We start from the raw sequence: 23701 nt of genomic DNA on the forward strand, positions 1-23701 counted from the left end.
CAATTGCAAGGCACAGCACTCTGCAGTTCCAAGTTTCCCATTTTTAAAAAGCCCGACTGCGACTGCAAACATTAAAATGTTGGGGGGAGCATACTTTGAATTGATCACCTGGACAGACATGTGCATGATTAGTCACTGCTCAGAAAGAACAGCTTATTATATTACCCAACAGGTAAACAATCCAGAAACACTGAGCTTTGAAAACACAGAGTCAAATTATTGGCAATATAAATTAACCTTGAGCCACTGAAGCAAATAAGCTTCTGAGTATCAACGGATTTAAATTATATTTCTCTCCAGAGAGGGAAACATAGATTAGACACGTGGTAGATGGACTACAGCCTGGCGTAGTCTTTTTCTTTTAAATTAGAATACCCATAGTCTGCCAATGCATTTTATGTGTACAGAGAAAGAGTGCTTACTCAGGAATGGATCTTTTAAGACCCTACCCGTATGAGTCAAAGTGATGCTGAGTACTATATACACAGCCATTCTTTCTTAAGAACATAAAAAGTGCCAAGTAGGATCCGACCAAGACCCACCGTCTTCCCTCACAAGAATCCCAGCAACCTATTGGTGCTAAGGGGTCCACTAGAAATTGATCATTGGTGGGCCATGGTGAACTTTACATCATCCTTGGGTTAAGAGTTTACTTGACGATTCTGGGGTGGATTCAACTGACTGGAGAAAAATGAGGAGGGGGTTCCCTTTAACTAACAAAAATGCTATACTGGGCATCATGGGCCCTGCATGGACAAAAGCCATGGGAGCTGCAATAAGAGTTATTTCACACTCACACTTAGCAGCGTATCTGTCCCTGGTTTGCATCCCATGTTTTCAGAGTTTTCACATTAGCAAGGCATCCATGGGACGCAGAGCCGCTGTCAGTCCGGGTTATCCCCGATTTTTCTCACTGCGGACATACCGCGAATTTTCCCATAATCCGCTGCCAACTCAATGCTGATCCGATAAATCCCAGTGTGAACACTTTTGTCCCTTTTTTGCTTCTCTCTCCCCCCGCTAAGTCTTGTCGTCGGAAGCTGATTGGTCTGCATCTCCAGCTCCCCAAATGCTTCGTCCGCCATTTTTTCCCCGCTACCTAAACATTTCAGCGGTACATCTCCATTGGTGCCATCTCTATTCTTCTCTCCCCGTCTTTTGCATCCTGATAAGTTCGTGTTACGCGCCTCACATTTCCAACCCCCCCCCTTAAAAAAATGTTTGCCTAGCGGTGAGCGATTGTGGTCATGATGAACCAAACGTTTCAGTGACAACCCCTCTCCACTCAAAACTCTCTGCATTTTGACAATTCAATCAGGAACCACCATCGACATTTTCCAGTAATGAAAAATAAAATTGGCCATAACGTTTCTGCGTTCTGTGGATGCAAAGGTGCATTGAGACATCTCCACTTGTGTGTTCTACATATTTTGACTCCTTTTTTCGGGATGGGAATGGGGTTGGGGCAGTGGGTGGTGCCCTCAAACGAGGTTCAAACTCACCCCTTCTGGGATCACGTGATTTTTGTGGACCAATGGGGTGCCATTATTTGCTGGGCGGGAAATTCAACTCCTGCGATCTGTGCCACCTCCGTGCACTGCTCAACGGTTGCTCAAGGAAATGGCTGCACTAAAACCAACCAGTGGGAGAGGGGTCTCCTGGAGGGAGAAGGAGACATTGGACCTCATTGAATTTTGGGGTGAGGAGAAGGTGCAAGAGGCACTATTGCTCTGTCACAGGAACATTGATGTTTTCGAGCGCATCTCAGAGCAGATGGTGGCGAGAGGCCATGCAAGAACCGCACTCGAATGCCGGACAAAAACAAAAGCTTTGAGACAGGAGTACAAGAGGGTCGCGGCACACAATGGAAGATCGGGAAATGCCCCTGCAACATGCCCTTTCTATGCACAGCTTGCAAGAATTTTCAGAGGGGATGCAAGCATACGGCCACAAAGGGTGGCAAGAAGTCTTAACCTGCAGTCGGTGAGCAATGCCGACCCCATGGGGGAAGATCGGTCGAACCATGGCGTTCCCGCTCCATGGGAGGGATCAGAGGAACTATTCACACATCCAATGGTCACTCTACATCTTCAGGCGGTCCCCGCTTCCACTCCCAATGATTCAGGTGAGCATGCAGTTTTGACCGACATGACTGGTCCTTGGTTGGGGTGGGTTCGCTGTGCCCTCCAGTGTGCCCCGCCTGGGCAGAACTTTCCCGGAGTCTCAGGGGCATTTTTTCCTTCTGCTTAGGATTTCGGGGATATGCTCAACGGATTGATTGTGTTTGGGTTATCACTGCAGGAGAGGGATGAGGCGCAAGTGGGGGGGCATTTCCCTGATTTAACTTTTGTGCGTGGAAGGATGTGTTGTTTATTCTGCCTATGGGGACGTATAACCAATATTGTGGAAATCCGCTTCTCAAGGCAAGCTAGCGGTGGGAAACGTTTTTTACTGGGGCTGGCGCAGGTTTCAGCAGAGAAGGGCTCTGTGAAAGGAGAGGGGGACTTCACCTTGATCAGCAATGTGCAAGGTATCCCAAAGGTGGTTGGGTTATCTTCCACCAAGCATTAATCCACACCTGACAATGGTCTGTAACGTCACCTCCCTTTCCCCCCCCCCCTGGAGAACCATGGTACATTAACTGTTTACCAGCCTATCACTTGTTTTCAATTACTGCAGGTTCTTCCACAGAACAAGAAACATCAATCGGAGAAGCCCCCCCAATGGACATGACCGATCCAGAGGATGAAAATGCCGCAGACGGTAAGATGCAGATAGAGTGGGGTGCTTGTGGTCAACAATCAATGCTGCCCTCCCAATGAGCCCTGGTATGCTCCGCTCCATGAGAAACATGGCTATAGTCTCAAAATAATTATCTGTTTGTGGGGGTTGGGCTACCATGGAAAATATTGGTGTAAACATCGTTCTGCTGATGTCAAGAAGACTTCTGTGAGCATGAATGAAGAAGATCAACTCATTCATTTTACAACCAAATCTTTTATTTCCAAGATCCAGATTTAACTCAGATAGAGGAGTTCCCGGAGGTGACAGGACAGGGTGCAGAGGATCCGCAAGGTAGGAAAGAGCTGAAATTGTGACCTCCGCAAACTCCTTTGTAACTACTACTTGCATAACCACTGTCCTTTCCAACAGGAGATCTGAACAATCCACCAGCAGTGGAACAACCGCAGGTCCCCACGGCACAACTGTCTCCTGCTACACGCTTAGAAAAGGCGCGCACCAGAACCAGGCGCGTCTCTGTCCTCACCAACGTTGCAGAGAGAATGCTATCTCAGGCACAGAGGGAGGAACAAAACAACAGAAAGGAACGTGGAGAAATTCTGGAGGCAACCAGCCATTGGCGTGCAGCCATGGAATCAGAGACAAGATGGCACGAGGACATTATCAGGGAGGCAAGAGAGGATCGTAGGGCTTTTATTGAGGCACAGTCACAAAATATGGAGGGGCTTAATAGGGCTGTCGGTGCCCTCAGCTCCTTGACTGAACTCTTTGTCAGGGAGCAAAGAGCAGGCCCGGTTGCAGAAACTTCCCAAAATGCCAACAGCAAAACACGCGATAACGATCATGAGAAGGCACCACTAAGAAAAAGGGCTCAGATCATTAAAAAGAGAGAAAGATATGATCCATCCCTCTGAGCCCCACATGTTTTTCCGGTGCAGCATTTGGGTTGGAATCTGCATATCACACGTATCATTGCTGTTGAAATTATGTTTGTCACAGCTGTAATTGTGTTTTTCGATGTTGGCGAGGGGTTGACAATGGCCATTGAAAAAAATTGGTTTTTGTTTCCCACCGCAATCCAGGTGCGGTTTGCCAGATCTATTTTTTGACCACGGTTGTTTGAAATGTTGACCCATGGGAGAAACTACACAGTTTTAAATTTGTTTTTTATTCTTTTCAAAACTTGAAAGATTACATGTGAGGCATCATATGGACACTTAACTAACATGCATGTTAAATAAATCTTTTCTACATCTCCTTAAACCTTGACAGCACATTATCAATGTCGGACCTCAATTTCTTGTTCTCCTCATTCAAATTCCTCACATTGTTTTCTAGCTTCTTCACCAAGGCCTGCAGGCTGTCCATCCTTCTGTTGGTTTTCTTTGCTGTGGAAACAAAAGGTGTAAGCGCAGAGTGGCCACTTCTGTGTTCACAAACGTTGTAAGTCATTGATGGTTACTTACCGCAGCTGAGGCATGTTCCCACTGCCTTGTGAACAGTCTCCAGTATCTCAAGGGGCTGTTCCCTTGCCAAAGATGAAGAAGGCACATTTACAGTGTGTAGTGGACACCGCGCTTGAATGCATTCCTCACAGGGGTCACCTGAAAAGGGGGTTTGGAGAACTTGATTTAATTTTGTTCATTGTCATTACAGAGCACGTGTTTAACATGTGGCAGAATGACGGTGTAGTTAGTTCCATTTGTGTACCTGAATGCTCAGTCAGCTGTTCTGGTGGAATCACTGCTTGCTGAGGTGTGACTTCTTCATTGAACTCGGAGCAGTTTCCCTCTTCTTGCTTCACTGCCTCAGAACTGGGTTGCAAGGCCATTTCATCCATTGGCACGGTCACCTCTGAGCCTGTTTCCTCCGTGGGCTCCTCCTCCCCCTCATGTCTGTATGATGTTGCTGGAGAAACACATGAAGAGAATTAAAACATCAGTAAGAGCAGTATTGATGAAATGTTATGAACAAGGAATTCTGACTAATTCAAAAAATGGGGCAAGGGAATGTTGAAATGCTGATCACCCTAGGCAACCGATGCTGTATCATGTGTAGGGATTTAGGGAATGCCGTTTAGATTAGAAGGCCGGTTTGGGATCTTGGGCAGGGAGGGGGGGGAATACCCATGGAGGAATGATAAGGGCTGAGGTGTGTGGAATGCTGTTTTTACTTACCGCACAGTAGCCGAGTCATCTTTAAGAGAACACATTAAAAATATGTGCCGACATAAACCATAAACCTTTCCCAAAGAACAGAAACAAAACAACTTTTAAACATGGTGGGATAGTCTTCAAGGACAGGGCACAGTCCCAGTGCCGTTCAGTGCCACGTGTTCCTGTGTTCCATGTGCTGATCCCAACACAGCATGCCTGTTCTGGGGTTTTTCCTTGAAAACTTCCATCCAACATTCCTCTCATTCAGGAAATTGGTGCCTTGTACCAACATACATTTCCATCTTAGTGAGGGGATTGGGATGGGTGAGGGGGGGGGGGAAGACCCGGTGTTTGATGATGGTGCAAGGGGGGCCCCATCTCACTTAAAGCATGGTGAAAACATTTTTAGAGGTGTGCCTTCACAAAATAAACATCCCACAGTACTTCATTTACCTTCATGGTGGCGATCCTCCCAGCGTGGTCTCCCAGCAGCTATCCACAAACGCATCATTGAGTGATGGTGTGGGATCCGCCCGCTGCAGCTTGGGATGCCTTGGCATGCCGTAAGGGATGCCATGAACTCGCATTTCAGCCTTTTAAATTTGGTCCTGCACTGGTTGGCATTTCGGCTATAACCAGCATCAGTCAGCTTCCTAGCAATGGCATGGTACGCCCCCCTGTTGCGCTGGTGTGCGCTCGACATAAAATCGGCTGCAAAACCAAGACGCAGAACAATTTTCAGAAGCAGGGACACCTCCTCAAATTGCCAAAAGGTGCCCCTAGTTCTCCGTGGTGGCATGTCTATTTCCTGTAGTCCTGGGTTCCCCGGTCGAAGAGGCCAATCCTGATTTGTCAGAGACATCATATTCCGACCCAAATAAACGTCTCTGATTGGCTGTGTCAGGGTTAATCATTGCGAGCAATTTTTTTTCCAAAAAAAAAAATTCCGCCAAAATAAAGGTTGGCCATTTCTACAGACAGCATGAGTGCAGGGGCGAATTCAAATACAAATGTTTCCCACCTTCGCCGAAATGCTTGATAAGGAAGAAAAGGTTCATGCGTACATCGGATTGCTGAACAATGCAACTCAAAACATGAGCTGGAAATATTTCGGGGATAATAGTAGGGGTGTGCAGGGGACGCCTGTCTCAGCTGTATATATTTGGTTTTAAGAATCAGGAATTCTTGTCAGTATTTGGGGAACACTGACACGGAAAGACACCACAGAACCAGCTTACTGGCTAGAATCTCGATTCCGAAACCTTCTGCCAGAGTTAGCAGAGCTTGGGGCGGGGGGTTTCCGACCAAATCCAACACAAACCGTTGGAGACCTTCCCTTCCGTCTCCACATGAATTTCATAAAGATTTTACGGACTCCAAAACAAGGTGCCCCATTCTTCAAACAATATCCATGTTTCTATATGGAGAAAAAGGAATTCATCTTCCCAGGTAGTTCAGGGTGGCCTTTTGTAATCAAAATGCTGCCAACTTTCATGGTGCCTGCTCCCACCTGTCCTAACTTCCTCTAACATGGTTCAGGCAGATGCCGGTTGGGTGGTCCTTTTAATGGACTCAAAAATATGTTGTTCTTGGCACCCTCTTTCTCCATCATCTCCCACGTTGAAAATAAGAGAGGCTGGTCGTTCTGGGGTTAGGAATATTGCATGAAAGATGCCCAGTGACATCAGGGGAACGTTTCCTACCTGTCCTCCAACCCCCCAAGCAAGCACCAAGGCAAACCAACCTGGAGGGGGGGCATTTGGTTCCACCTCGAAGGGCGGTTCTCGTGCCACACAACTTCGTGCCTTTAACTGTGCGGTAGACCAGACACCGTCTACATTGGTGGTGGGGGAGAACACCAAAGGGCATCTGGAGAGCTGGGTGTGATTCCCCACTCCTCCGCTTGAAGACAGCTGGGTCACCTTGGCCGAGTCACAGTTCTTTGGAGCTCTCTCAGCAACACCCACCTCACAGGGTGACTTTTTTGGGGGAATAATAACAGTTAGTAAACCGCTCTGAGTGGGCATTAGGTTGTCCTGAAGGGCGGTATATAAATCGAATGCTATTATTATTATTATAGGGGAAAATAGGGCACAAGTCACTTCACCTTACAGAACAACCCAAAACACAATTGCTATAAGAAAGGATTTTTTATGTCACTTGTTTGAATATAAAAACCGGTGGGTGCAGACCTAAGGCCGTGACAGCATTCCCTCAACCAGAGAGATAACACTACGTAATTCACACACAATAATCCCCCGATCAAAATTGCTGGCAGAATTTGTGCATGCTATTTGTGTTATTTGGTGTTGTAGGCTGCTTTCGTGTCCTGTTGTGCCCACCAAATGGGAACCTGAAAGACCTTAAAGAAATAATTTTTTTTATTTCCCGTGATAGAGTTTGGTTTAATTCTGCACAGTATGGTTAGTTGTGTTATGTACTGCCTGTGTTATGTCTCACACTGTCCTTCTCAATTTTAGTTTGAAGGAGAGAATGGTTTTTTTATAATAGAGTACTTTGGTGTGTGGTTGTCATTTTTCCTTTGTTCTGTAGGTGGTTCCCATCGCAGGGAACACTGTGGAAGTGTGACGTTGGGGGAGGGTGTTTGTGGATCTGATGCTGTTTCACACGGATAAGCTAGCATTCAACAGTGTGCTGACCATCTTGGCACCCCTGGGCTGTGCAATGATGAACCCTTTTTTTCACTTTCCCTCTTTGTGGAAACCCCTCCTGCTCACTTGATGCCCACCGAACAGAACATTTCTTACCATGATGTTATAAAAATTTATTTCAAAACAGGAATGGAACAATGAGAATTCACTCATTAGATCATCATTGAATCTCTAAACAAAGCTTTCTAACAAACCATGTTTCATAGGAATCCAGCACTTGCAACTGAATGCATGACACATCCAATCAAGGCAAAACCAACAAGAAACATTTTTTGAAACCGTGAGTCCAACCTCTGAACATGCAACAATCGTTTCTTAGTTCAACCACAGTTTTTTTCACAATCAGACTGAAGAGCTTTTTATATTGTTAGATTTCTCTGTTTCGAAACATGTGGCGTGCAAGGGCATCGCGCACCAACTTCCCCTCCTCCCGGTGCCTTCTGTCTCCCACAGGGAGTTCAAGAGATTCCTCATCCACCTCCACAGGCCTCACGGGAGAATCATCCTCTGGAATGCCATGACCTTTCAATTCACAAATGTTATGTAGCACCACACACGCGGTAGCTATGCAGGTCACATTCTCCTCCGCAACCATAAGCTGTGACCTCAAACACCTCCAGCGCCCCTTCAAACGTCCGAAACATCTTTCCACTATGGTCCTAGCTCTGGTGAGGCAGCGGTCAAAGTATGCTTCTGCGGGAGTGTGGGGCCTATTGAAGGGCTTCATCAGCCACCTTCTCATGGGGTAGGCTGCATCAGATATGATGAGTGGTGGCACGGTTACACCCTCTATTGTAAGACTGGGGTTGCCTGGCACAAACACCCCCGCATCCATTGCCGTACAAATTGCAGAATTCACAAAAACAAAGGCGTCATGGTTCCGCCCACTCCAGCCAACCTCTGCATCAATGAATCTTCCAGTATGGTCCACCGTGCCCTGGATGAGAATGGAATTGAATTTCTTGCGGTTGATGTACTCCCGTCCACGGCCTTTAAATTTGCAAATGGCAACATGGGTGCCATCAACTGCACCAATGCAATGAGGAAAGCCAAGTTTCTGAAATCCAGACATAATCTGCAATGAAAGAGAAAAAAACAAGATTGCTGTTAGAGAGAATCCCCTCTTTCTCCCACCGCCTATATTCATAATCTTCTCACTACAGCGCTGAGGCAGTCTCACATCTCCAGAATCCAGAGGAGTTAGCCATAGTCTGTACTAGTGAAATAAAAAAGAGTACAGTAGAACCCTCAGCACTTGCAAATTTTACTGTAGCTCAAGCTTTTGAGAATCACAGTTCGCTTGTTCAAACGCACAAGAAAAAAGGGAACCGCGACTCTCGAAAGCTCATGGCACGATAAAATTGGTTTAAAGGTGCAGCTCATTGCCTACATGTCAGCAACATAGTTTTTTGTGCTTCAAATTGTAATCTTTGACCAGTACAGTTTGAATGGAGACTGTTACTCTGGGAGATGAGTGCGTACTCACCCTCGCCACATCAGGTCCAAGGCACACGACTCTACTGAGTAGCTCCAATTCTATCGCCAAGCAGACCTCCAAGACGATTCCTGCCACTGTTGAAATACCCACTCCGAATTGGTTCATGCATTGACGGTAAGTCGAACAGTTGGCAAGATACCAAAGTGCTATGGCGACTCTCATCTCCACAGAGATTGGATTGCGAAGTCTGGTGCGCTGACGGGAAAGACGGTGCCCTATGGAATGAACCAATTCATTGAAAGTCTCCCTGGTCATACGAAAATTTTCAATCCACAGCTGGTCATCCCATATGGCAGTGACGAAATTGTCCCACCAGTCCCTGCTACGGGGATAAATCCAGTAGCGACGGGGGACTCTGATTCCGGCTACAGCGAGAAAACGTGCTCTGTTCATTGCTGTTCTCCTTGTTCTCCATAAAGGCGGAGGTATGCACCTCAGTGCAAGTGATTTCCTAAGCATTCTCCTTCTTCTAACCACTCGCATCCAGTAACTGTTGCAGGCATCGATCGATCGCTGAATATAGATAAAGATGATGTGAAGCAAGGCCAGTGCCAATGCTCGGACCGCAGACATAATTCAGCAGAATAAAATCGGGCTCAAAAAATCCTCCGCAATTTCAAAGTATGCCGTGAGAGAAATGTGTTCACAAGAGTGGAGAACGCACAGTTCCAAGGAAAACTCCCGCCCAAGTTGGCCAGCCTATCATCGTGGCCACATTTTTGGCGGGAGAAAAATCATGACTTCCTAGAGGGGAGGAAGGACATTTGCTAGGGATAGTTGTGCTTGTGTCTTTTAGGGCAAAGAGCATAGAGTAGACTTGCAGGAGCAGATTGACCAGTTCTTCCACTCAAATGTCAAACTAAAGCGATGACTACACATGTGATGGAGCAAAATTAAGAGGGGCGGATTACAGTGGATTGATGTGTTGACCCCCTCCCCAGTCCAGTTTTCCTGACTCTGAAACACCTATCAGAAAAAAAAAATAGCGGTATGTATGTTTTGTGAAGTAGCGCTTTGTTTTATTAAAAAAAAAGTACTCGGTCCCGTTTTTTTCAAGCACAAGGAATGCAGTCAGTCTAAAGCGTTGTGTGATTCTTTGCCCTGTCAATTCGCACACGCACCACTGTCTTGTTCGGTTCCCACAATTTCTTTCCCCTTTACTAGTCACGTGATGGAAAAGAACTCGAGTTTCACGTTCATCCATCCACGAAAGAGTAAAAAACGGTGCGGTAGGGTAGGAAATCTTGTCCTAGATTTTTTTTTAAAATGGTTTATCTGTGTTCACCACGAATTAAACAAAATTACACTTCAATGTCACAGTCACAAGTCCACACGCTTCTGAGAAATTATCATAAGCCTCTACTTGATCTGTCCACCAAAATAAATTTTTACTTGAGAACATTCCATGTTTTTGGCGGGCACTAAGACGATTGGCTAAAATCGTTGAGGGGGCGGGCGGATGAAATGGGAGACCAATCACTCTTGAGAGAACTTTTTGGAATTTGTGTGTGGCGCAGTTCACTTGGTGCAAAATGATTTCCCGGCGTCATGGAAATGTCTGGGAAGTGGAGGAGGTATCTCTTCTTCTGAGGGTTGTTCGGAGGAGTGGGCATGCATCTCGGTTAATGGCCAGCACGCAATCAAGCAACCGCGGCATCTATCGATTTCTTTCAAGAGTGCTACGCAGTCGCGGATTTCATCGAACGGCCAACCAGTGTCGAAGCAAATTCCAAAAACTGAAGTCCGATTTCATTTCATCAATGGAGGCACTGCAATGCATTCCTAGAAGCAGTCGTAGAATTAGGGTGCACAACGCGATGATGCTAATCTGGAAGGCGGCAGGGAGGCCTCGATGTCAAGAAAGACCTCATGATGGTGAGTTTTTTGAACCCCCCCCCCGTTCCATGGCGGACCATGCAAGTCCCCCATGTTTAATGACACCTTTTTAGTGGCATGTTCTCAAAGAGACTTCATTCCTCATTAACAAATGGGTGTTTTTTGAAGTCAACCTTCTGTTTGTCACGCTCTAATTTTAATCTTCGAATTATTTGTCACGATTGGAAAGCCATAGAGTGTTCTTAGAGAAATACCATCTCCTCAAAAGCATCTTTCATGTTAATATGCAATTCCCCCGGTCACCACTTTTATGCTATGCATCCTGTTTGATCCCCTTAACTGAATGCCTGGATCATAAAAAGCAAAGTAAGTAAAGGGAAACATTATCAGGGCGATCATTCCGTTTTTTACCATTGTTCAAATGATTTTTCATTTCAGAGATTATCTGTGAAAGAGCAGTCAAGATTGAAGAAACTTCATCTGAGGATGATGAGAATTCAGAAACTGTTGCAGTGGAATCATCAAGTGCAGCAGAATCTGATGCGCAAGCCTATGCACCTCTTGGAGTGACAACTGAAGACCCAGCAAAGATCAATACAGCAGCATTTCCTCAAGGTAAGTTTAACTTTTTATGTGATTGTTAGCTTACTAGAGTTTACCCATGGCAAACTAATTCAAAAACCATCGACAGGATTCTTAGGAAGTCATGAACTCCAAACAAAGCCACCATTTTTAATTTGTTTTTTGATCCGTCATCAGATCAGAAAATGGTGCAATTTTAAAAATTTGCTTTCTTGTCCAAGTACTTTGAGAAGTGAGTGGTGTATTCCATGTACCAATAACAAGATCATTAATTGGAATTCTGCTGTATTAAATCACTAGCTTCAGAGAGAGAAAGAACAGATGACAGTGGATCTCATTGCCTAGAAACTGAAGAAACCGTAATCGTTATATCTTCCGGCAATAGTCACGAAGAAGCAACTGATGACATGACTGCTCCTGAAACCATAATGCCCGGAGATGTATCTCCACAACCGAGTACCTCAGGTAATTTTTTGTGTGGTTCACACGTGCCATCAAGAGCTGCTCTGAAAATTGTGGGATTGCATGAGATTCTGCAGGAATGAATGGCCATTATTTTGCCAATCAAAGCACTATTGCCTGGGCAAAAAACCATCAAGGTAACCAGATCCACTCTCAGCTAAAACAAAACATATTTGTTCTCCATGATGACTCCTTTGAAGGTGAGTGGAGTACAACTAACACCTTGTCAACGTTTCTTGAGTGGTACGTGAAGTGAACACGATCTCTTGATATAGCTCTCATCACTAGAAAACAATTTCAGCCTTTATTTTTCAAGGGTGTTTAGCAGTGTTCCCATTATCTTGTTTCCTTTGTTTTTTCCTGTGCCTAAGGCTGTTATCTTCTGCGCGGTTTCTCCGGCAGAAAAAATTGTCTCTGTATCAGCAGTCCAAAGTCTTCATAACCCAAAGTGGTGACTTATCTTCCATCCTTCATCATCGTGAATGTAAACAATGCCCAACATGTGGTGATGAGGAGATCAGTTCATTCCTTGAACAAAACACACTGCGGCTCTAAAGATGTCAAGCCTAGGCTCAAACTACAGCCTTGCCAACACTTGCACAACCTTCAGATGTGGGATTCCTCTGGAAATTTCTAACAAAACCTTTTCTCTTTCTAGCTTCTTTAGCAACACACAGTGGTGCCGCAGTGAGAAAGTATGCCATGAGCGCTGAGCACAAACTTCACATAATTGTGGAAACAACTTCTTCTGATGCTGAGGATGAGGACAGAAACGCCGTTGAGGAAGGCAGAACCGAGGATGCAGAGGGAACTCCAGTTCTCTCATTTTCCCCAGGCACGTTTTAGCTATGCCACATTTGAGTGGAGTTACATTTTTCGCTGATTTATTTTGCTGGGTGACACTTCAATATCTGCCTAAAATATTGACTGACTTTAATTTTGCAGGTGATACTTCAGCGGGAGGTTTGCGTGACATGATGCCAAATAAAGACCAATCCGCTGATATTGGCGAGATCTATCGTAGTATGCAGGGAATACAATCTCTATGTCTATCAAGAAGTAAGTATGACTATTCCAAGGAAAACTTGAGGCAGAGTTTGGTGTGGTGTTTCTGATCACGCGGCTCAGATCAGGCGCGACAGTACCAATCCCACATCACGTATGGAAGTCAGTAGGGAAACATTCACCGAGTCATTGATATGTGGATTCATAGATCCAGATAAGTCATCAGTTCTAGTCTGTGGTCACATAATCAAATAGTGTCCGTTCAAAACTATTGACATAACCGATGTAATTGAAGCACATTTCATGAATCACTGGACTATTTGGCAGATGCAAGTAGGCACAAAGGATACATTTTTCATAGGTTTTGAACGTGTGGTGGGTGCAGGGTGGATTCAAACAACTCCTTCCAATATGTGGATGCAAACATCTCCCCCTGGTATGCAGATCAGTCCATCCCTGTAATGGGTCATAGGAGTGGCCACGTTAGTCTGCGGTTGCAGAATAAAAGAGACTCCTCCGGCACCTCCGAGAACAACCACTTCCAATGTTGCGGATTCCTTTGATAACCAGGGCTCTCCCCACCAGATAAAGTTTGACAAAGAGAACTGTGAACACCAAAAGCCAAAATATCGGCTTTCGTGGAACACACATCTCTCCGTCAGATGCGTCCAGTGGTGAGAGCTATGTTTCTCCACAGATTTTGCTGCATTAGTTTCGGTTGGTCTGGGAGGTGAGGCCATACTCTTTTGCAATTTGCAAACATGTAGTTATAGCTTGGCTTCCATGTACCTTATCATGGGCAAAATGATCTCAATATCATAAGAATATGGTTGCATTGGCATATCAGATGGAAATGTAAGCATCTACCCCACAGTGTCCACTCCTTTTATGCACCTAACCATTATCTTTTGACCCACTATGCAACGTACAAAGAGCGCAACTCATAACGACAACTTACGCTTAAATTAAATGGGTCAGTATCAAGGGTACAACTGGACTCTGTTTGATTTTGTTCTCTGGAGCCATCTCAACACCACCAACCGTACCTGGTGATTGTTTTGTGGATATTTTCAAACCTTTAAAAATGCAAGGAATGGCCTTCAAGTTTTCCACAAGGATTAAAAAAAATTGTTTGTCACTGGTGTAGTTTTGATAACCGCAAAGTTCTCGCAATGTCGAAACCCATCTGTTTATGAAGAACTAAATTTTTTTGCTGTTTCTCAACAGTGGGAAGATACCATGAAAGAATATGCCGATTGGAGAGAAACAATAGAAGCCTTCACAAAGAACTGAGTTCTCTAAAGAAAAAGGTTTCTGCACTTGAGCGAGGTCATCGCAGCTCAGGATCAGAGCAATCAGGAGATGACAAGAAGAATTAGCCAGTGTTATGTCAGCTTGAAGAATGTTTAAGCAATATTTTACTTTGTTTCAGAAAGAAAAAAAATGTATGTTTAAAAATAACGTAATGGAAGGAAAGATTACAATTGACAACTCTCACATGTCAATTATTTCCAGTGCTTTATGAATCATGTTGAAGTTGTTTGCAATGTGGATAATAATTTCTCATGAACAGCAAAAGCAAGATCTTATTTTCATTTTTTTCTAATCACTGTGTGGTTCTAATGTCATGCAAAATTGGAATTTTGAATCAGTGACAAGATTTTTGTTCCTTGGTGTTGGGAAGTCTGTGTTATTTGTTTCTGATAAATAAATCTGTTTTCAATGTTAAAAAATAAGACATTGTGTGTGTTAAACGTTGTTATGGACTGAGAATTTTTCAGAGGTGTCCCCGCAGCTCACGAGCAATCTATTTATTATGCTTGACACTTAACATCTATCATGGCTCGGTTTCAATAGTTGACAAGGCCGTATGTGTCTGTGATGGGTAAACATGAGAACACCTCAAGATGTTAGTTAATTGCAGCAGTTAGGCAACCACCCCACCGGTCCCTATCTTGGGGAAAAATTGAAAAAGATGCCCCACAGAGTCATTCATAACATAGGTTTATGTTGTTTCCTGAACTATCAGTCCAGTGGAGCAAGCAAACATGGAACAGTTGTAAAGGTGAAAATCTATTGACATACTGTTACTGCATGACAGAAATCCAGGGAGAAGCCGCAGCTTGCAGCAGACTCTAGAACCATAAGTTGACAGACCCACACGTCACCTCCCCTGGCATCCTCATCTTGAATTTATCCACACGGTCAAAAGAAGCCTGTTCCCCTGATCACACTAGATGCAATAGCATCTTTCATGTTGTGGATCAAGTCACATAGCAGAAACAAAAAGAGGACCCACAAGTGACAAAAGGCACAGATGGAACCAATGGTCATATGACATGCTGCTTCGATGCAGGAAGTGGGAAAGCAAGTCTTGAAGCGTCTCTGCCTCAATGCTGTCAAGTGGACTTTTAAGCTGTCTGTCGTGTGGCAGAACGCACAGTCTGCTGCATTTCACATTGTAACATGAGGATCAACAACCTTGGTCCCATCTGTGCCGTTTGTCAGCTGACGTTCCATGTCCACTGGTAGTAAGAACTGACAGATGACTTGGTCATTAGCCACCCCCCCTCCCCCTTTCTGGGCAGAGTGGGCAGGAGAAGGTGGTTGAAAGTATAACTTCTAGGTGGGAGGGAACAAATATGAGACGTTCCACCACACGGGGTATAAATGCGTTATTGCTGGGACATTCTCCCCAAAAGCATCCAACAGGAGTTGAATGAATGGCCTGTTTGATGAACCCAGCTCACCAGGAGCATTACGGGGATGATCCGCAGACACACTTTTCAAGGTCCTCTGAATAAGTAACCAGGATCATATTTAAACCTTGGTCGCTGTACTGTGATGTCTGTGTTCAGCATGCACTCACACACTTTTATTGGGCGCCTGCAACTCACGTATGAATCCCACCCGTGACCCAAATTAAACGAGCAACCATGCACGGGGGACTCCTCTCAGCTAGATTCCACCTCTGTATTAAAGGTGGGGTTAATGAGCTCTCTTTGGCAAGAGGGGCACTAAGCTAAAGAACGGCGCGCCTAAGAAGACAGCGGCTATGGCTGGGAAAACAGAATAAAGCGTAGGAAGAGAAAACTCAAACCCTTCTCTAGCTTGCCTGCTGACGCCGCAGGCGCGGTATTTAAAAAAACCAAAAAAAAAAACCCCGGCGAAACGTTTCCACGCATGCGTGCTTTTTTGGATAGTTTTGTTTTTTAATTGAGAGCCCGGAAATTCCGCGGCTAAGACGGGGTATCTCTGGTAATGTGAAAAAAATCTCGGGAGGCTGATTCGGGGATTAGTACAAGTGTGAAAGGACAGGGGGGAAATCCGCAGCCACCTCCATCGGCGTGACTTCTACTTGACAGCGCGGTAAACACCGAGTGTGAAATATCTCTAAGAAGGGGAATTGAGCAAGATGAAGCAAGAAAGCCAGCTGGATCCAACTCTGCCATTCAGCAATTAAATCTTCCACCTAGGTTGGTTGTGGAGTCTTTGAAGCTTACAAACCATGACAGGGCAAACATCTTAGTCTGCCTTAGGGAAACTGGTCAATTCATGTGGATTCCTCTGGAATTATAGTCTAAAAAGTGGTTAACATAAAGGTATCAGGGACCACACTCCAACAACTGGAAGTCTTTTTCCTTAAATCCAGATGTGAGGACTTTGCTGCTTCTGGTCATGCTACAGAGAGGAAAAGACTCTGCACATGCTCAGAGACACTGTTTTATGTGTTCTGAGGCTACATGCCTGAACTGAAATAATTCTGATGCTCCATACCAGTGACCCTCCCTGTGTACTTCCTCTCCCCCTTACCCCTTACACAGAAGTCCTTCTCTCTCACACACCCTGAAAATCCTGGTAAAAAAAGCTGAATATTCCAACAAGAACCGCAATGGCAGATTCCCATATAATTGCATAAGTTGGAACTTTTCTACTCTGTGGGCTTACCATAACCCTGTCTATACTCTCCTTCACCTAGACTGGGGGTGGGTGGGGGGCAAATAAGAGGGTTTCAAACCATAAATCCACAGGACATTTCCTGACATTTAGATATTGATTGGCTGCCATTTGCAGATGAATTAGAAGGGTAATCGACAAGCAAAGGGAATGCCAATGAGCTCAACAGACACACTTGGATCCTCAGACACCCATACAACTCATGTTAAAATACCTTAAGTTGAGACAGTCCTTTTGACCTCATCGGAACTTCAGTGGTTTTTTTAAAAATCAAGAGCTTTGGCTTAACAGTCTTATGGGTTAAGGTGAAGAAAGAGCAGATAGGGTTAGATCCAACCAAATTTTTTGCTGATGAAAAGGGAGAATGGGGATCTCATTGACCACCAAACGATGGGAATCCTGAGACTTGCATGGACAAAAGCATTATGGGATAGGGGAGGGGCTGTGGTGTTAAATGATGTTAAATAAACTGGGTGAGATAGAGAAAAAAAGCTGCCTGGATCCAACCCAAGACATTTGGAGAAAATCCAGATTTCACCTCAGGGCAGAGATGATTTTTTTTCTGCTGGTGTGAATGAATAGAAAATGTGTAGGGTCACAATTTTTTTCTGATTTGGAGTCCCCTCTCTCCACCAATCAATAAGGAAGATTGACCTTCAAACCCAGAATCATTGGTATGGGGTTTTATGGTAACGTTACCTTGTCAGAACTTTTGGCTGGTGGTTTTGGTGTTGGGCATGGGTCCCCTTGGGGGGAAACAGGGCTTGTGTGCACAGTTTCTGCATAGATGAGGATGCCCACAGGGATCTTGGACCAGGCATGGGCAGTGGCAAGCCCAGCTCGGGGGCTGCTAGAGCATGCAGGCTTCCAGGTGACGGGGAACCATGCAGAGGTTGCTGCCTGTTGTGTATCCCATTAACCGTCATTCCGCAGTTCCCCTTTCAACAGGTGGACTGAGGGGTGAGGGGTCATCAACTGGCAGGCAGGTCAGCCGATGCAGGGATCCACGCCCTACACTGTGTCAATGCCTCTATCACTGTAACCAATAAAGTTGTGGCTTCTTTTCTCCACGCTATGTGCCATGTGTATTTATTGGCCTGTCCAAGCACCCTCTGCCTTTAAGCTGGCCCCACAATCATTGGGGTATTCCAAGGCAGAATTTCCAACCTTCCTATAGACTGTGTGGGACAGTAGGTCACCAGGCTCTCAGAACAGAAATTGACATCATCTGCGTGGACCGTCATTCATAATATTCTTTCTCCTCTCCCATCCACAATCATGTGCATTCATTAATGCCAAAACAAATCCTCATCAAATTCTCCCAAGAATCTACTACTGCTGATTGGACTGTCACTCACATGTCAAAGTCCTGGATTTGATACTTGGTGTTCTCTACTTCTGACATTGGACAAAGTGCAATATTTTATTTTATTTTATGGCTGGTATTGAGATCTACACACATCAGAATCCCCTCAAATTCATAATGTTTAAAACAATGTTTTAAAAAGGCACTTGGTCATTCCAGGACAGTTAGGAAATTAGCTCTCAGTGGTAAAAACTGAGGATTCTAATGGAAGGCAGCTCCACATCCCTTAGAAATTAGCCAGTCTAGAATTCCTATGCAAGTCCTACTCTATGGAAAAATTAAACAAGAGCCCAGGAACATAGCTTTAAGCCTCATTATGTACCTTGTACCCCATTTAAGCACAGGAGAGAGCAGAGTAAAGAGTTGAATGACCAGTACAGGCCAGGTTTGTGTGTGGAAAGGGTAGTGGAGGGATTTACAGAGGAATGCCAGACTCAGGGTGGACACCTTTTATGGGTTGGATCCGACCAACTTTGCCACTAAATCTTACCCAATTATCAGGCATGCTACAGACTCCCTCCCACATGGTTTTTGTACATGCAGGCTCCAGGATCTCCAGCACAGAGGACTCCTTCCTCCCTTTTCTACCAGCAGACAAGCTGGTTGGATTCACCCCATTGACAGTATTAATCTCCTACCCTTCTATCAGAAGGCCAAAGAACACTGGAGTTCCAATAAATGGAACTCCCAATATATGATTTAGCCTTAAAACAAGTCACAGGGTTAGGGTTGCCAGGTCCCCCTAGCCCCCCACCCCAGCAGGAGATGTGGGATCTGGCTCCTACCTTGTACTTTTTCCCTTCCAGCTTGTGCGATGACATCACTTCCAAGAAGTGACATCATCACGTGGTTCACAGGCTGCCCTGGGAGCACTCTTGTACTCCCCAGTGGGCCGAATCAAGCCCAATTCAGGCCTGAATTGGCCTGAATCAGGCTGCTGCAGAGCACAGCAGCACTCCTGCACTACACAGCAACCTGATTCAAGCCTGATTTGGTCCAAATCCGGGCCAATTTGGAGTGCTCCCATGCCCTGCAGCGGCCCAATTTGGGCCAAATCAGGCCAAATGCAGCTAGATTTGGGCCAAATTCGGCCCAAATTGGGCCGCTGTGGCACACAGGAGCACGCTGCATCACCCGGTGGCGCACCCCCCTACCAGCCATATAAGTGGGACCAGGGGGTGGAGGGTAGGAGCAGGGGACCCCCCACCCCCATCAGGGGACTGGCATCCCTACACAATGTTGCAAACCTTCAGGTGATGGCTGGAGAGCTCTAGGAATTACACCTAATCTCCAGGCCACAGAGATCAGTTCCCCCGGAGAAAATGGCTGCTTTGAAGGGATTATTATATGGCATATCCTGCTGAGCTTCCTTCTCTCCCCAAACCCCACCTTCTCGAGGCTCCACCCCCCAAATCTCCAGGAATTTCCTAACCTGGAGCTGGCAACCCTAGGCCATGGCTCTGTGGAAAGCAGGTTTCACAGATCAATCCCACCCCCACCCCTCTTTCATCTTTGCTAGGAAAATAGACAGTTCTTCATATGGTATTTGTTTGTTTTCTATGGTGCATTTTAAACCAGCTAGGGAGATGCATTTTTGGTACAGGAAACAGTATTGGGGAACTATTAACCCCTCCTTCCCCACAGCTGCAGCACCTCCCCCCCCCCATTTTGGGGTTCCCCTGGTAGTAGTTTTTATATCCCAATTACACATTCAAAATCCAGATGGATCAAGATGGGTAGCCGTGTTAGTCTGTCTGTAGCAGGAGAAAAGAGCAAGAGTCCAGTAGTACCTATAAGACTAACAAAATTTGTGGCAGGATATGAGCTTTTGTGAGCAACAGCTCTCTTTTTCAGATACAGCTAGAATGTGAGTCCATCTGTCCTTATATTTTGGAGAGTGGAGTGATTTCAGATGCTGAATGACAATAGCAAGTGAATGACAATAACAGGTGTGATTGGATAGGGTGGGGTATGCAGGGTGGTAGTAGTTTGGAGAAATCAGCATTGGTAATGATACAGGAAACCTAGATCTTGATTCAATTCAGGTGGATGCATTGTCTTGAGCTTCGATATCAGTTGCAATTCAGCAGTCTCTCTAATCTCCCTTTTAAATTCTTCTGCAGGATAACTGCTACTTTTAGGTCAGCAATCGAATGTCCTGGAAGGCTAAAATGTTTTTTTAATGTTGTGATTTCTGATGTCAGACTTATGTCCATTAATTCTTTGTTAAAGGGACTGGCCAGTTGGTCCAATGTAGAGGGTGAAAGAGCATTGCTGACACGTGATGGCATAAAATCACGTTGGAGGATGAGCAGGAGTATGAACCTGAGAATGTATGGCTGATGTAGTTGGGTCCAGTGATGGTGTTGCTAGGATCTATATGAGCAAGCTACCAAAAGAGGGGGGCAAATCCGGTGGACCAAAGGTCAAAACTACAAAACCCACCAGAATTATAATTTTTGGTTTTAATTTATAAAAGTGCCAAAGTGCAATGCAAAAATGCAATACCAGTGAAATAACTTAATAAATACATAAATAGGTGTTCAAAATACAAAAGGTGCGTCCATACATTATATACAAAATACAATAAATGCAATCAACAATTCACAGTCCGAAATATAGGAGTAAAGTGCAAAGTTCCAGCGAGGTGGAAAAGCGCTGCTTGGTGGAGAGCCAACCGAGTGTCTTCTCATGAAGGTTCACAGTCCCAAAATAAACACATTATAGTGCCGACGGGGTTTAGCAAGCAATATTTCTATTTAACCCGTTTCGTGAGGCAAACTCACTTCATCATCAGGCATGAAGCAATTAGGACTGACTATGAAATTCACAACAGTTCTATGCTCTGCTCTCCCACCGCTCCAAAGTTGGTCTGCGGACTATGTGAATTTCAGTCAGGACTTTAGCCTGATGACCGATCATCCTGATTTGAGCTCTCTACCTTAAAATGAGCCCATTAGCAATTTTGTATCTGTATGTAATTTACCATCTGGAAGAGAAAATCAGGCCAAGAATGGAGGGGGGAGATTGTCTGTTACTTAATAAGGACCAAGCAGGGGCACTTGAACAGCTTCTCCCACCATGCACAGAAATATACAACTCAGATGCACAGTATACATGTGAACTTCAACAATTGGGAAGGGCATAAATGTGCTTAAGCAGCATGGTATCATGGCAAGGATTGGACCCCCTGCTTGCATGCATTCTAATGAAAGATGTGACAATTTGTACATGAACAAGCATTTTGTCCTTGTGTATCCACACTTTCTTCCTAAGCTACCACTCTGAACTATTCACAAGGCTAATGCGGCATGATAGCTGAAGAATTAGGTGCAAACACAGGGAAGTGTTGCTCAAATCCAATCCTGCTGCAAAGCTCATTGAGCGACGGGATTCCCATCTTTCTTCTTGATGGAAGTTCTGTTTAGGGTTGCCAGAATTGGACCTGAAGATTTATGAGCAAAACCTCCTTCTCAAAGATCACAGGGAAGGAATTAAAACTCAGGGAGAGGAGCCAGAATCCTTGCTGACAGACTATCATCTTCTGAGCCCTTTTCTCCACATTCTAAAGTTCAACCCAATCCCATTGTCCCTCCTGCCCCAGCTTTGTATCTTCCTCTTTCTTTCTTTGAGAGAGAACAGTTTAACCTCAGTACAGGGCCATTTCCACACAGCTTACGCAATTACAGCGTCTTCTCGCAAGATTTTGCTGTTTTCTGGAGCAAGGTAAGCCGTGTAGAAACGGCCCAGGTACCGCCAGTATGATACTAAATGGTAAACTGACTCTCTCTCTCTCTCTCTCTCTCCCTCTCTCTCTTTCACACACACACATCAATAATGAAAGTGACACAACAGACCCACCCATAGTAAAGGGAGGGCTCTTGGCCTACTCTGGGGACTTCCCAAAGTATGCAGGGAAACAATGCTTTGAAGATTTAGCAAAAGAACAAAAAAACCTTTAACCAGCCTAAAGAAGACTGAAAACATTCCAGAAAGGATGGAAGGTTGACTGCAGTTGAGAATCAGTTGATGGACAAAAGGGGAGAGAAGACACATCAGACTATGGTTTCCAATTCTGGGTTAGGAAATCCTTGGAAGTTTGGGGCTGGAACCTGAGGAGGGCCTGATTTGGGTAGGGGAGGGACCTTAGCCGACTATAATTCCATAGAGTCCACCCTCCAAAGCAGCCGTTTTCTCCAGAGGAACTGCTTTCTGTAGTCTGAAGATCAGTTGTAAATATTCTGGGAGATCTCTAGGCCCCATCTGGAGGTTAGCAACCCTACATCAGCCTGCTGCTCAACACCTGCCACCCAGAGCAGACAGAATCCCGGAGGGAGAAATGTTGAGGACGGGAAGGGAGCCCCAGTCCCTCACCGTGATTCCTTTTACTATATCTGAAGTTGCTGGCTCCTATTACAATAATGAGAGAAACAAAACTGGGCCACCCGCTGGCAAAGCAGGGGTGTCTGCATACTCTGGGGACTTGCAGAGTATGCAGGGAAATGTGGCTTTGTAAGTTAATCAAAAAGAACAAGATAACTATGGCCTGATGAGGACAGAACATGCTCTGGAAGGATGGAATATTGAGTGTCTGGTAAAACAAAAAAAGGGAGAGAAGAAAAATTCCTCAACTCAAGGCTCTGAGAACATTGGGGGTGGGAGTGGGAGAGGGGCTTCCCATGTTTTGTCTTCCTGCAATTCCTTGCAAACTCCAAGCTTATTAGACATAATAATAAAATTGAATCCCCTGACAATCGTGACAGTAGCAATAATAAGGCACCTACAGCCAAGGTAGGGGTCTGGATATACTTGTTGGGAACTCTCCAGGTATGGCTTTGTAGATGAAGAGGAGGGGGGGGTCTTGATGTGGGTTGAGCATGCTTCAGCAGCACTGAATGTTTAGTCAGAAGAGAAAAGGAGGGAGGGAATCAGACTGCTCCGCTTTACAGAATCCTGGAGGGGAAGATTTTGAAAAGGAGGGATTTCCAAATGGTTTTCCCCTCCCACAATTCCTCGCAAGCCCCAGCTTGTACTACATTTGTTCTTAAAACACATGGAAAAGAGAGTGAACATTGAGCACTGGAGATCAAAGCAATTCAAGTAAACTGAGACCTGTTCTAAAAACATCCTCAAGGACCTCCCAAACAGTTACTGTTCCCGAGGAGCCAAATGCTACCTATTTCAGGGTCTGAGGCTTAGGAGACCTCACAACCTTAGTCCTGTGCCTTTAGTACTCACATGATAATCAAAAGTTCAACAAGGGTAACTTTTCCCAAAATGGAGATGTAGCACCTACATAGCCCTCTGCAGATGTTACATTCATATTAACCACCTGCCTGCCAACTATGTGTATCTGGAGATGTGTTCCCTGCTATGCACCCAAAATGCATGATCATTGTATTGTATGAATTGGGCAGTACATATA

The 23701-nt window shown here is 45.1% G+C and overlaps 3 protein-coding genes across 3 annotated transcripts in view; 2 read left to right on the top strand and 1 right to left on the bottom strand.

Moving 5' to 3' along the window:
• ASIC2 (acid sensing ion channel subunit 2) overlaps positions 1-23701 on the bottom strand; it is a 495552-nt gene that overhangs the window by 305996 nt on the left and 165855 nt on the right. The window lies entirely within an intron of this gene.
• On the top strand, positions 788-3604 carry LOC129338524 (zinc finger and SCAN domain-containing protein 29-like). The gene is made up of 3 exons (XM_054992826.1): positions 788-2125; positions 2680-2763; positions 3010-3604. Exons 1-3 carry the CDS (start codon positions 1621-1623, stop codon positions 3096-3098), a joined length of 678 nt encoding a protein of 225 aa, XP_054848801.1. The 5' UTR covers positions 788-1620; the 3' UTR covers positions 3099-3604.
• LOC129338523 (uncharacterized) lies at positions 10029-13241 on the top strand. The gene is made up of 5 exons (XM_054992825.1): positions 10029-10943; positions 11343-11519; positions 11787-11951; positions 12607-12783; positions 12894-13241. The coding sequence occupies exons 1-5, from the start codon at positions 10601-10603 to the stop codon at positions 13061-13063; spliced, it is 1032 nt and encodes a 343-aa protein (XP_054848800.1). The 5' UTR covers positions 10029-10600; the 3' UTR covers positions 13064-13241.

Source organism: Eublepharis macularius, chromosome 12 (assembly GCF_028583425.1).
Source record: "Eublepharis macularius isolate TG4126 chromosome 12, MPM_Emac_v1.0, whole genome shotgun sequence".
Taxonomy (NCBI): Eukaryota; Metazoa; Chordata; class Lepidosauria; order Squamata; family Eublepharidae; genus Eublepharis; species Eublepharis macularius.